At 67.8% G+C, this 14041-nt stretch overlaps 1 protein-coding gene across 1 annotated transcript; it reads left to right on the top strand.

Moving 5' to 3' along the window:
• The first annotated feature begins 204 nt into the window (after positions 1-204).
• Positions 205-13806, top strand: TMEM214 (transmembrane protein 214). The gene is made up of 17 exons (XM_068396862.1): positions 205-346; positions 637-842; positions 2899-3049; positions 4900-5034; positions 7928-8010; positions 8360-8465; positions 9050-9131; positions 9686-9787; positions 9900-10041; positions 10145-10236; positions 10347-10395; positions 10729-10842; positions 11103-11220; positions 11559-11655; positions 11990-12158; positions 12685-12836; positions 13594-13806. The coding sequence occupies exons 1-17, from the start codon at positions 205-207 to the stop codon at positions 13718-13720; spliced, it is 2067 nt and encodes a 688-aa protein (XP_068252963.1). The 3' UTR covers positions 13721-13806.
• The last annotated feature ends 235 nt before the right edge of the window (positions 13807-14041 follow it).

Below are 14041 nucleotides of genomic sequence, written 5' to 3'. Positions count from 1 at the left end.
AGCAGGCGGGGCGGGGCCGCTCTGAGGGCGGAGCGCGTAGGCCCCGCCCCGGTCACGTGGTGCGGCGGGGCGGGGCGCAGACGTGGCAGCAGCCTCGCGGGGCCCGTGCGCGCGGCTGCAGCCAATGGCCGCCGGCGGCGGGCGCATGCGCCCCGCCCCGCCCCGCGCGGCGCCACCGCCTCACGCTCCCCGGGCTCGGCGGCGATGGCGGCGGCGGGCGCAGGCCCGGCCGCGGCGGGTGGCGGGCGCTGGGCCGTGGTGCGCAAGGGCCGGCGGCCCGCGGCGGGGACCGGCAGCCGCCGTGCCCTGGGCGAGGCCAACGCCGGCCGCGTGCTGCCTTCTGCCGGTGAGTGCGGCGGGGCCGGCGGTGGGGCGCGCCCGGTGGCTCCGGGAGGGTCAGCGCCGTGCGGGGCTGCGGGAGGGGGGTGCCGGGACCCTGCGCCTCCCGTCCCGCGGGGCCGTGGGTCAGTGTCCCCGCACCGGCGGCAGCGGGCCCGGGGGCTCCGCTGGCTGCGGGCCCGACTCGCCCCCACGCCGGGGCCGGGGCCTGCTGTGCCCGTCGGCCCGCGGAGCGCCCCGTGCCCCGGCGCTCCCCGCGGAGCCCTCGGCCAGCTGCGCCCCTTTCCCCGGTTCCAGCTCCCATCGCTCCCTCTGAAACCATCTTCGAGCTGGGCTTCGAGCGGCCGCTGAAGAAGCAGAACAAGGAGCAGGTCCCGCCCGCCTCGGCGCCCGAGCAGCCGCACCGCAGGCCGCACGCGGGCAAGAGCGCGAAGAAGCCGTCGGCCAGCGACGCTGGTGCCAAGCCGGGCAAATGCCGCTCGCTGGAGGAGGCCCTGAGAGCCGTGAGTGTGCCCGGCCGGGCTGCGCCTCGTGGGCGCCCTGCCCGCGCCTGTCTGCGGGCTGCCCGTCCCAGACCGCCCCGTTCCTGAGGGCACCCGGGTCGCCCGCGCTGACACGGCCGAGCCGAAGCTCCGGGTGCCGTTGTTCCCTGGCCCTCGCCGAGGCCGGCCGGCATCCCAGCAGCCTGTGCTCTCCGCCGCTCCGGGAGCGAGAGCCTGGGCGCTCGGGGCGTTGTTAAATCCGGTCGAAGGGAGCAGCACAAAGAGCCTGGTGCCCTGTTTTGGTTCAGCGTCACCGCACGGGTTCCTCGTGCCTCAGGAGGAGGAGGAGGAGGGTGGCTCCTGTGCTGCAGCCCCTCTGTGCCGGGAGACCCCCGGGCTCCCTAACGCATCCCCGCCCTCGCGCAGGGACGAGCGCTCCCGCCTGCAGCCCCGGGCGGTCGCTGTGGGAGCGGAACAGATGGCGCTCGGGGCTTGGGCGAGCGCAGGGCTGGCCTGGGAGCTCTCGCCGTCTCGTGTACTTGTGCTGTCGGCAGGAGGTGGCTGGGAGGGAATTTCTGGTTTCTTTCTCCACCCGCTCCCTGTCTGCTGTCTGGGAGGATCCTGAGAAAGCCTCGTCGGTGAAGCCTCCTCCCTGTCTCACCGGCCGAGCTCCTGGGGAGCTCTTTGCAGTCTGCGCTCCCGGTGCTTCAGGGGAATCTGTAGAACTCGTTTGTCCCCTCCCGCACCCTCTCCTGGTGTCTGAGCACGGGCGGGTTTTAGAAATGAGCCCGAGTTGACGCTGTTGAGGTAACGTGTTCGCTGGGAAAGCGGCTGCCCGGCAGGGCTCGCCCGTCCAGCTCCTCGCTGTCAGGGTGCCCTGAGCACCTCTGCTCCCGCTGCCGCAGGGGCGGGGGGTTCCCTCCGCTCCGCCGGGCACGGGCAGTTCCCCACATCCAGGTTGTGCCCGTAGAGACAGCCCAGAGCAGGGTGGACGTGCTGTGTCTGTGTGCGTGGGGGCAGGTGCCCCGTGGTCGCCCCGGGGCTGCTCTGCACGGCTCGACGGCGGCAGACGCCCCTGTGCGACTGTTCCTGTCCGCTCTGCTGACAGCGCCGTTTCGCTTTCTGACGCCGCAGCAGCTATTTTTTCATGTCCCTCTTTTCAAACCGGCTGCTGAAGTAAACACGCAGCCAAAGGGCGCCCGCTCGGAGTTAACGCGCCGTGGCCGGGAGCCACCGCACACGAAGCATCGGGCTCTGCGAAGCTCTGAGCGGCCGCCTCAGCCTCGCTGCATCTCCTGCGCTCCCCGAGGGAGACGGGGCGTCTCTCCCTGCGAGCCTGCAGATAATCCGAGTTTAAAAGCAGACGATGAGCGTGTTTCGTGGCGGGTAGCACTGGAGGGGGAAGGCGAGGGGACACGAGCTGCTGTCTGTGCTCACAGCCTGTCCGTTGCGGGTTGTTCACCGGGTGGGTCGTGACGATCTGGGCCATCTCCTCCTCCAAGGGCTCTGGGTGCGGAGTTGCCTGTCGGTGCTGACCCCCGCCAGCCACACTGGGCTGATCCTCACCGAGCTGCACCCACGAGCTGTCTCCTGCCCAGAGCTCCTCGGCGAGCCCGAGGCCGGCTGGTCCCGGGCGATGCGGCAGAGCCGTGGCTGGCGTGCCGGTGCTGGCGGGAGCAGAGCTCCTTCCTGCGCCGTGCCAGCGCTGCCCGTCGTTCCCACGTCTGTGTTGGGTCTGGGGCTTTGCGTCCCCTTTGGCCCCGCAGTTCCCCCCGTGGGTTCTGTCACTCCCCGGCGCAGCCTTTGCTAACCTGAAGAAAACAGACGATGTGTTTCCAGCACAAAACCAAACGCCGCTTCCAGGCCAGCGTCCCGTTTGCATTCACGGGTGCTGGACGGGGGGGTGCTGTGTGGTGGCACCGGGGTGTTCTGTGCGGGAAGGGCAGCGTTCTCGGGGTGGAGGGGGAGCCCCTGCCCCTCCGTGCCCGGCAGCCCCACGGGAGCTGAAGTCAACGTTCTTTCCGTGCTGTCTGACCAGTTTTGCACATCCCAGGCTGAATTTGTCTGTCGCTTCCAGCTCGACCTGGCGGAGCTGCAGAAGGAGCTGGATAAAAGCCAGAGCATGTTCCCCGAGAACCCCTCCGTGTGGGTGAAGGACCTGGCTGGCTATCTCAACTACAAGCTGCAGGCGCCCAGGAGCGACCCCACGCTCAGCCAGCACCCCCACGGTCAGTGGCGTTTAACCCCATGTTCCCCATGAGCCAGCAACGTGCCCTTGGGGCCAGGAAGGCCAGTGGTGTCCTGGGGTGCGTGAGGAAGAGTGTGGGCAGCAGGTCGAGGGAGGTTCTCCTGCCCCTCTACACGGCCCTGGTGAGGCCACACCTGGAGTAACTGTGGGCAGTTCTGGGCCCCCCAGTTCAAGAAAGACCAGGAGCTACTGGAGAGAGTCCAGTGGAGGGTACGGAGATGGTCAGAGGGCTGGAGCATCTCTGCTGCGAGGAGAGGCTGAGGGAGCTGGGGCTGTTCAGCTGGAGAAGAGCAGACTGAGGGGGATCTTATCAATGCTCACAGATACCTCAGGGGGTGTCAAGGGGATGGGGCCAGACTCTTCTCAGTGGTGCCCAGTGACAGGACAAGGGGCAACGGGCACAAACTGAAACACGGGAAGTTCCATCTGAAAATGAGGAGGAACTTCTTTGGTGTGAGGGTGCCAGAGCCCTGGCACAGGCTGCCCAGGGAGGGGGGGAGTCTCCTTCTCTGGAGATATTCAAACCCGCCTGGACACGGCCCTGTGCAACGTGCTGTGGGTGACCCTGCTTGGGCAGGGGTTGGGCTGGGTGATCTCCAGAGGGCCCTGCCAACCCCAACCAGGCTGGGATTCTGTGGAAAGAGCCTTAAGATCATCGAGTCCGACTGGGTCCCAGCAGGAAGACCAGGAGGAGTTCAGTGCTGTGTTTGTTGCCAGGTTTATTTGGTGCAGGTTATAGGACAGCTCACCACAGAGGCAGTTTTTAGAAACATCGGAGCAGACGGGACCAAAACAGCCACAGATGTGAAAGGAAAAAATCTCCCGTTTTCACCCGAGACAAATGGGGCTGAGCCTGTCCCACACTCCGGGCTTGTTCCCTGCAAACAGACATTTGGCCTTTGTTTTTTTCCCCCCTCCAAACAGTTTTTTTCTGCGCCAAAGCTGTCTTAGGAAACTTGGTACTAGAAAAGGCACAAGGCTGTGTTCTTTATTCAGTAAATAAATGGGGATTAGTTGCTGGGATATCACTGCAATTGACTTTTCTTGACTACAAAGACCATGGGGTTGTGTGTACAGTTGGCAAACCTGTTGTCTGTAAGGCCCCGTGACCTGTACCTGCCACGGTGGAGCTCAGGAGCCAGCTCGCAGGTGTCCCCTCTCATCTTTAGGAGGGACATTCTGTGTTTCCCTTCTTACACGGGATGGTCTACACTTTCTGTGAGCAACTCAGAGGTGACCTTAGTGCAGTCTACAACTACCTGAAGGGAGGGTGTAGCGCAGTGGGAGTCGGCCTCTTCTCCCAGGCAACCAGCGACAAGACAAGAGGACACAGCCTCAAGCTTCGCCACGGGAGGTTCAGGTTGGACATTAGGAAGCATTTCTTCTTAGCAAGGGTCATTAGCCATTGGAAGGGGCTGCCCAGGGAGGTGGTGGAGTCACCATCTCTGGAGGGGTTTAAGAAAAGCCTGGACATGGCACTTAGTGCCCTGGTCTAGTTGCCATGGTGGTGTCAGGGCAATGGTTGGAGTTGATGATCCCTGAGGTCTCTTCCAACCTCATTGATTCTGTGATTCTGTGAGCGCTTGGTGCTGGGGGTGGCAGCGGGTGAAGGAGCAGAGAATCTTCTCAGAGCCTCTGTACACCCCGTGGCATCCTTTACTGCTGAATTAGCTGCATCTCACGCAGAATAATCAGAAGTCACTTGTTGACCGTGTGGTGTATGAGGACGAGGTGCTTCTCTGCGCCCACCTCCCAAGCCCAGCCAGCGTCTCCTTGCAGCTGCAGCGGACGGGCGCTCACCAACCCCCTCCTGTCTTGTGTTGGCTCCAGACTATCCGTACTGCCTCGTGAGCAAGCAGCTGCGCAACGTCATCAGGTCCCTGCTGGGAAGGTCGTCCAGCGTGCTGGAGCTCTTCTTCGACCACTGTGTTTACACCATGCTGCAGGAGCTGGACAAAACCCCAGGTGAGGCGCGGTTGGTGCAGGTCTGGGGCCCTGGCACGCCCGTTGCGCTGCCTTAGCACTGTGGTTCCTCCACGGGGCAGTCTGGTGCGAGGCGGTCTGACCACGGGGATGCTGTTGTAAGAGCTCCTCCGAACTCCTCTGCAGAGAAGGTGAGGTAGGAAACTCCTCCTGTGCACCTTGCCCGTGGCGAGGGGCTGTTCCTGCCCGGGCAGCTCCTCGGTGTGATGCAGGATGGTGCCGTGGGGGCTGCGGGCTTTGGGGCTGGAGCAGCCGTAGCGGTGGGCGAGGGACGAGCGTGGCTGGTGCTGTCAGGGGAGTTGCAGAGGGGAGGGTACGTGGTGGGATGTGCCTCCCGGGGGCTTTCTCAGTGGCGTGCGTGGCTGCAGCTGTCAAACGGAGCCCTGAGGCCTCGGGAAGCTCGGTCCTGGGCTGCGGCGACGGCGTCCCCACGGGTCCCCTCCGAGCCGCCGCGTGGGGAGCGCCCGGCCGTGTGCTGGGTCCGTGGGCAGCCGGGCGCCGTGTCCCGAGCGACGGCCTCTTCCTCTCAGCAGAGGGTCGGACATAAACCCCACGTGCCCGTTCCCAGACCGCCCCGGCCGCGCCGTCAGCTGCCAGTGGCTTGAGCAGCAGCACCCGGGTACCGCCTGTCCCCAGCCCCCGGCTCCGCTGCCTCCCGCGCTGCGTGGCTGGTGGCCCCATGGCCCTGTTCAGCCCGGATCCAGGCTGAACACTAAACTGTTCTGACCCCTCCCCAACCAGGAAAGGGAAAGGAGACTTGTGGGCTGAGAAGTCCTGGCAGTCCGGTGAAGTCCCCACTGGCTGGGGAAGGGGAAACAAAACCCCCCTATTGAAAAAGGGGAAAAAAGGAAGATCCAGTGAGTCTCACCTCTGTGCCTGGCGAGATCATGGAGCAGATCCTCCTGGAAACTATGCTGAGGCACACAGAGGTGATTGGTGACAGCCAACATGGCTTCACCAAGGGCAAATCGTGCCTGACAGATTTGGTGGCCTTCTACAACAGGGTGAATAGGGGAAGAGCAACTGATGTCACCTACCTGGACTCGTGCAAAGCATTTGACACTGTCCTGCACGACATCCTTGTCTCTAAACTGGAGAGACATGGACGTGACGGATGGAGCACTGGGTGGATAAGGAATTGGCTGGATGGTCGCACTCAAAGAGTTACGGTCAACAGCGGACAGTGGGACTGAGTGCGCCCTCAGCAAGTTTGGGGATGACACCGAGCTGTGCGGTGTGGTGACACGCTGGAGGGAAGGGATGGCATCCAGAGGGACCTGGACAGGCTGGAGAGCTGCGCCTGTGTGAACTGCATGGAGTTCAACAAGGCCAAGTGCAAGGTCCTGCACGTGAGTTGGGGCAATCCCAAGCACAAACCCAGGCTGGGCGGAGAATGGATTGAGAGCAGCCCTGAGGAGAAGGGCTTGGGGGTGATGGGTGACGAGAAGCTCACCATGAGCCGGCAACGTGCGCTGGCAGCCCAGAAAGCCACCCGTGTCCTGGGCTGCATCCCCAGCAGCGTGGCCAGCAGGGCGAGGGAGGGGATTCTGCCCCTCTGCTCCGTTCCCATGAGACCCCCCTGCAGTGCTGCGTCCAGCTCTGGGGCCCAACAGAAGAAGGACACGGAGCTCTTGGAGCGAGTCCAGAAGAGGCCACGGAGATGCTCAGAGGGCTGGAGCCCCTCTGCTCTGGAGACAGGCTGAGAGAGCTGGGGCTGTTCAGCCTGGAGAAGAGAAGGCTCCGGGGAGACCTTCTAGCACCTTCCAGTGCCTGAAGGGGCTACAGGAGAGCAGGAGAAGGGCTTTTTACAAGGGCGTGGAGTGGCAGGACGAGGGGGAACGGTTTTAAACTGCAAGAGGGGAGATTGAGATGAGATGTGAGGAAGAAATTCTTTGCTGTGAGGGTGGTGAGAGCCTGGCCCAGGTTGCCCAGAGCAGCTGTGGCTGCCCCCTCCCTGGCAGTGTTCAAGGGCAGGTTGGATGGGGCTGGGAGCAACCTGGTCTGGTGGAAGGTGTCCCTGCCCGTGGCAGGGGGTTGGAACTGGATGGGCTTTAAGGTCCCTCCCAACCCAAACCGGTCTGGTTCTAGGAAATGGAAACAGATTTAATAAAATAACCAGTATTGATGCTCATGGCGATGTAAAACAGAAAGTTACACCCAGCCCACGTTGTGGTCACGACCTGCGTGCTCCGCGGAGCGAACACCCGGTGTCAAACCCTGCCAGCACCCCAGCTCCAGCGACAGCTCGGGGTAGCTGTCAGCTGCTCGGGTGTGATCCGGGGAGGTGCTTGGCGGGGTCAGTCTGCGACAGGCCAGACCGAGGGGCTGCGGCTGCCCTGGCCCCCTCTGCCGCTGCCCTCACATCAGCCCGACCATGATGGGCTGCCGAGGCCGGTGCATCTGGCGTGACAGCCCGGTGTGCCCCGGGGGGGTCGTGTCATCAGTGGGACCGTGCCGGAGAGCAGGACCATCCCGGGGGGGCAACCAGCCCCTGCCGTGGCCGTGCCACCCGTCCCGTGGTTCAGCAGAGCTGGGGGGGTCTCTGGACGGTGCCTGGGAGCCACGGGGGCCCCCTGAGCCCTCCTTCTGGTTTGGAGGTGAACAGGAGGGAAGGAGCCCTCGGCAGCTCCCGGCCGTGGGGCGGTGACGGTGTAGGAAGCTGCCGGTGGGTTCCTGAGGGTCTGCGAGGTCTGTCCTGCTCCTGTGGGCTGGAGCCCTGTCGGGGGAGTCCTGGGGGGGAAGCAGGACCCACGCCGTGGCGGTGGGGCAGGTCTGTGCAGAGGGGCCGTCCCTCCCCGCCTGCTGGGGTGCGGCACGGGGACGGCGGCGCTCAGCACAGCCGTGGCTGAGGGTCCCCCCGTGTGCTCCGTTCCAGGGGAGTCCTTGCACGGGTACCGCATCTGCATCCAGGCCGTGCTCCTCGACAGGCCCCGCATCGCCACGGCCAACCTGGGCAAGGTGAGCCGGGTGCCGGCGCTGCCCCCACGGTGCCGCTCCCGGGAGGGCACGGCCGGGCCATCCCTTCCCGTGCGCCACGAGTCCTTGGGGAGCTCTCGGGGCTGTCCCGTGGGTGAAGCCCTCGTGCCTCCCCGTGCCGAGGGACCGGTATCCCCGGCATCGCCCCTGCTCCCCAGACGTGCCGGAGCTGCCGTAAGCTCTGCTTCCCCGGGGCTGGGGTCGGGGGTCCGCCTGCCCTGTCTGGCACGGCTCCTGCCCCTGCCTGTGCCCAGGGTCCCTCCTGGGGGGCCGGGGGCTCTGGGGTGGGACGGGCTGAGGCTCTTCCCAACTGACCTGTCCTCATCCCCAGTACCTGGAGGTGCTGCGGTCGCACCAGAACAGGCCGGCGAAATGCCTCACGGTGCTGTGGGCGCTGGGACAGGCCGGGCTGGCCGACCTGCACGAGGGCCTGAAAGGTGAGAGCCGGGGGCGGCGGGCTGGGCACCGAGGGGCTCCCCTGGGGAGCGGGGCGAGAGCCGGGGCGGCCCCGGGGCTGCCCGCTGGGGTCACTGCTGGGGCGTGGGGTCTGCTCTGGAACACCCTGGAGTGCTGTGGAGGGGCTGCAGCGGGGTCTGGGGGGTGAACGGCTCGGGGGACACCCGGGGCCGGGGTGTTTGGGGCTGCAGAGGGGCCCGGGGGTGAACGGCTCAGGGGGACGCCTGGGGCCGGAGTGTCCGCAGCCGCGGGGGTGCCCCCGGTGAGGTGCCCGTCTGGCAGCGGCGGTGGTGTCCCCCGGGGTTTGCCGCCTGGCGTGCCTGGTCCCTGCCGGGCGTTGTGAGTGGGGAAACGGGGGGGTGGTTTGTCCTGGGTTTAAGTGTAGCCGCAGCCCTGGCCCCTGAGCGTTCCTCTGCTTCTCGGTGGCTGCCTGCAGACCCGAGGAGCACTCGTGCCGAGGGGAGGGGCACGTGGCACAGCCGGGGAGCCCTCGGTGTCACCGGGGGCCTGGGGGCACGGCCGGGCCCTCCTGCTCCCCGCGCTGACCGCCGCCTCTCCCCCGCAGTGTGGCTCGGCGTCATGCTCCCGGTGCTCGGCATCAAGTCTCTCTCCCCGTACGCCGTGGCCTACCTGGACCGTCTGCTGATGTGAGTTACACCTCGGGGTGTCTGCGGTCCGTTAGCTGGGTGGAGAGCGGCGGGTGCCCCACAGCGCAGGGAGCTGGTGCCGGGGGAGGGCAGGAGTGACACCAAGGGCATCCCCTGCCCTTCCAAAGGCTTCGAGGGGTTTCATTTAAGGATTTTTTCCTGGTTCACAGTAACGAGAGTGTTGCGTTTGGTTTTGCCGGAGGACTTTACGGGGACGCCCTGAGCCAAACCTCGCAGCCCCTCCCCATCTGTCTGAACCTTTAATTCTCTACAATCTGTCTTCTCTTCTCTGACTGCATTTCATTTGCCAGCAGCCCCGGTCACAGGGGCGCCCACAGGCTCTCGGGGCAGGGAAAGAGCACGAGACCCTCGTGCCTGACGCCGGCGGCGGGGGCCAGCGCTGCCCCTCGCTCCGGGTGCTGGAAGGGGCTCCTGCAGACCCCTCTCTCCTCCATGCTCTTCGGCAGTGGGGTGGTGGGAGCATGGGGACACTGAGAGTACTGGGGGGCTGGCCACGTCTGTCCCGGCTCAGCGGGTGTGTTTGTGCCGCGCAGGCTGCACCCCAACCTCACCAAAGGCTTCGGCATGATCGGGCCCAAGGATTTCTTCCCCCTCCTGGACTTTGCCTTCATGCCCAACAACTCGCTGCCGCCCAGGTATGCCGGCACCCCCCGCCCCGCTGAGCCCCAGCGTGGGCCGCGCCGCGGGGCAAACGCCCCGGTCGCCTGGCTGGCCGCTGCCCGCAGCCCCGGCGCCGTGTCCCCTCAGCCTGCAGGAGCAGCTGCGGCAGCTCTACCCCCGCCTGAAGGTGCTGGCGTTCGGCGCGAAGCCGGAGGCGACGCTGCACACCTACTTCCCCTCCTTCCTCTCCCGAGCCACGCCGAGCTGCCCTCCCGGCATGAAAAAGGAGGTGAGGGAGCTGGTGGGCTGGGGGTGGTTGTGCAGCCCGGGGCACGGCGTGTCGTGCTGGGGGCGAGGGTGGGGTGTGACGACCTGCTGTGCGCTCCTCCCAGCTCCTGACCTCCCTGAGCCAGTGCCTGAGCCTGGACCCGCTGAGCTTCAGCGTCTGGAGGCAGCTCTACACCAAGCACCTGCCTCAGTCCCGGTCAGTTCGTGCCCGCTCCCCGCCTGGGCAGGGCCAGCACCAGCCTGACGCGTTCAGGAGGGCGGCGAATCGCTTCTGACCGAGCCCCGTGTCCTCTTCTCCCCCCCCAGTTTGCTTCTGAACCACCTCCTGGAGTGCTGGGACGGCAGCAGCAAGAAGGTAGGAGCGAGCTGTGGGAAGCGGGAGTGACGGAGAGGAGAGCCCCTTCCCCTCCCCTGCTGTGCCGGGACCCAGATAGTCGGGATCCGGCCCCCGTTAGTCCCCGTGCTCCGGTGCTGTGACGAGCGGGGGGTCGCGCTGGCTGCGGCTCAGCGTCCCCGGAGGAGCAGCACAGCTCCCGTGGCGACGGCTGGCTGGGAGCCTGGGGGTGTGCCCGCAGCCTGACCCGCCCGGCAGCTCCTCGGTGCTTCTGCCCGTCCCGTGCCCGCTCCCCCCGCGGTGCTGCCGGTGTGGGGTGCCCGGCGCCGTGACGCGGCTCTCGCTTTCCCCGAGGTGCGCCAGTCGCTGCAGGAGACGGTTCGCTCGTTCAAGGTGACCAACGAGGAGCTGGCGGCGAGGGGGCCCAGCTGCGACCAGGACGTGGCCGCCTGCGACGCCGCCTGCACGGTGAGCGCCCGGCCGGTGCCCGGTGGCCGCCGGGTTTCGGCTCCGTGCCGGGGTTGCGGTCGGCCTCCTGCTGCCGGCACGCGGGCCCCGCGGCGGCACATCTGCGGGACACGCCGCGGACAGATGTGCTGGCCCTCCTCCACCCTCCCAGCTGCCCGGCAGATGACACTGGTTTCCACTGGGAAGCCGGGGGCGGGTGGCGGCGCGGGAACCGCGTGGGGAGCCGCGCGGTGACGGGGCCTCGTCCTGCCCCTGCCCAGGAGCTGCTGCGCAAGATGAAGGGCCGGGGCTTCCCCTGGCCGCGGCTGCTGCTCGTCCTCCTCATCTTCACCGCCGGCTTCCTCCTGCACGACGTCCGGACGCACGGCTCCTTCCAGGGTACGGCGGCGGCTCTGCCCGGGGCTCTGCAGCGCGGGGGAGTGTCCCTGGAGGAGCGACCCCCTCGCTCTGCCCGGGGCGGGGGCACGTGGGCCGCGTCGGGCCGTTGCGTGCAGACAGACCCCCTGCCTGTCCCCTCTCGGGAGGGTTTCCCGGTGCTGCCCCAGCCCAGGTTTCTCTGCTCGGGAGTTTTTGTGCCATATTGGAGCATCTTCGGTGTTTTGCCGAGCAGCCTGGGCGGCGCGTGCCCGCAGAGGGGCCTCGGGGGCGGCCGGGGCGCGCAGCTCCTGCAGGCCGAGCCGAAGGGCTGCTCAGGGAACGGCTCTGGTCTCTTCCAGCCTCCGCTTCTGCTCGCCTGCTTCGCTCCTCGGGCGTCCTGCCCGCCTCGCAGCAAGCCTGGCAGAAGGTCTCCCACTGCTGCCTCGAAGGGTACAGGTCAGTGGCACCGGTGGCAGCATGCCAGCCTGGGCGGGCGTGAAGCTGCTCACGCGGCACGGGGGGGTCTCTGCAGGGAGCCCTGCGCTGGGGGGGCATCCCCGGCTCTGCCCAGGAGGGCTTTTGGCTCAGCTCGAGTCCTCCTCCTCCCTTGGCCTGCAGCAGCGGCTGCAGGTGCCCGTGTGGCTCTGCCGGCGGTGCCGGGGTGGGCAGTGGTGCCAGGGTGGCCGGCAGTGCCCTCAGCCGATGGTGCCAGGGTGGGCAGTGGTGCCGGGGCAGGAGCCGGTGCCAGGGCGGCCGGCAGTGCCCGCAGCCGGTGCTCTCCCCCTCGCAGGTGGCTGGAGCGCAGCGTGCCGGCGTACGGCTCCCAGGCAGTGGCCGTGCTGCAGCCGCCGCTGGAGCTGCTGTGGGCGCAGGGCGGCGCGGTGGCCCGGTACGCCTCGGAGCAGCACTCCTGCCTGCTGTCCTGGAGCCGCGACAGCCTGCCCCGGCTCGCCGAGTGGGTAAGGGGGATGTCCTGGCTGCGGGAGAGACCAGGAGCGCCAGCGTGGCAGGGGCTTGTGGGACCGAAGAGCCCGTGCCGGGGTCCCTGCCGGGTGGCAACGCCAGGGGCAGGAGGTGGGGAGAGGCCCGGAGGAGGACGGTGACATCCCTGTCACTGCTCCTGCCCGGCCGTGGGGTGCGAGTGCCCCGGTGCGGGTGGGCCTGGGGAGAGGGCAGCGGGTCCCTGCCATTCCTCCCCCCTGGCTACTGCTCGCCCGGCTGCCCCCAGCTGCTGGCGGTGACCCTGCCTGGTGGGAAGGGGAGAGATTTCGGGGGTGACTCAGTGGCTCCCTGAAAATCCGTGCTTTGGGGGCAGAGGGGTGGCGTCAGCATCCCGCAGAGCGGCAGCGTGGGTGCGTGTCCCCGCTCCTGGGTGGGCACGTGCCGTGGCTGTGCCAAGCGGTGACGTGGGGAGGGCTGGGGGGTGCCAGGGTGGCGGGGGGAGGGAGAGGGGTGTTAAACCCGCGCCGTCTCTCTGCCCCGCAGCTCCAGGCCCGGCTGCCCGAGTCCCTGCTGCACCTCGCCGAGAGCCTGCGGGAGCTGCTGCTGTTCCTGCTGCGGGGCTGCCTGGTGCCGCTGCTCGAGTGCGCGGCCGCCGCGCTGGAGCGGGGCTGGAGCCGCTGCGTGGAGTCCTGCGGGTGAGCTCTGCTGCCCCGGGGTGGGCTGCGGGGCCATGGCGGGGTCGGTCCCTCGGGGCTCTCCCTCTCCTGGCCGGGGGTGGCTCCCGGTGCTGTGCTGGCCGAGGAGCCGGGACGTGGCCACTGTGGCCACCGTGATGGACCTGCAGTCCCACGGCTCGTCCCCGTGGGAGCAGCGTGTGCCCCGTGGGCAGCGCCGGCGGGTGCCTGTGCCGCAGGACCTGCAGACCCCCTGCCCCGTGCCCGCCGAGGGCCGGCTGCGCTCCCCCCTGTCCCTGGGTCCGGGGAGCCGGGCCACCCACTGGCGGGGGTACTGGCCCTGCCCACCCGCGCCGCGGCACTGGCCCTGCTCCGGGTGGCTGGGAGCAGCCGAGGGGCTGGGGCAGCGCTGGCCAGGGGCTGCTGGCCCTGGCTCGGTTCTGGTGGCCCTGGCTCGGTTCTGGTGGCCCTGGCTCATCTCTGATGGCCCCGGCTCATCTCTGGTGGCCCCGACTCATCTCTGGTGGCCCCGGCTCATCTCTGGTGGCCCCGGCTCATCTGTGGTGGCCCCGACTCATCTGTGGTGGCCCCGGCTCGGCTCTGCCGGCCCCGGCTCAGCTCTGCCGGAGAGCTGGGCTCAGCCAGGGTGGGGGGCGAGTGGCCGGCGTGCTCTGCTGCGGCCGAGTCCCTGCTGGAGGGGCTCCCACCCCCTGCTGGGCTGGTGGCGCCGGCTCTGTCCCCCTTGGCCCCCCCTGACCCGTCCTCTCGGCTTTTCCAGCGGCGCGGTGTCGTGGCGCTGCGTGGCGGAGCACCTGGCCGGCCTCACCTCCGCGTCCTGGGCGTACCTGCAGAACACGACCCTGGCCGTCGCCGACTGGGCCTCGGCCGCCATCTCGGGGCGCTGAGGAGCCGCGGGGACACGCGCCGGCCCTGGGGGTCCGGCCACCGAGGAGCGTCTGCGGTGCCGGGGGAACTTTGGGCTCACGGGGGACGGGGTTTTTCTCCCCTGGGGACACACGCCCGGGTTTTCCGCACCCTGTGGATTCGCTTTGGCTTCCCCCGCCCCGTCCCTGGGCTCACCCGGGTGAACCCCCACCATGTGCCACGTCTGCAGGGCACCGTGGGCCCCCCCCGCCCCCCCCAGGGCTCAATGAACCGACCGAGGGGTTTTAGGTTTATGGTGGTTTGTGTTGGTTATTGAAGGCGGCTTTGGGGGGTGGGGGCTG

This window comes from Nyctibius grandis, chromosome 1, assembly GCF_013368605.1.
Source record: "Nyctibius grandis isolate bNycGra1 chromosome 1, bNycGra1.pri, whole genome shotgun sequence".
NCBI classification, from domain to species: Eukaryota; Metazoa; Chordata; class Aves; order Nyctibiiformes; family Nyctibiidae; genus Nyctibius; species Nyctibius grandis.
The sequence above is the reverse complement of the archived record's forward strand: the minus strand, read 5'-3'. Positions and strand labels throughout refer to the sequence as shown.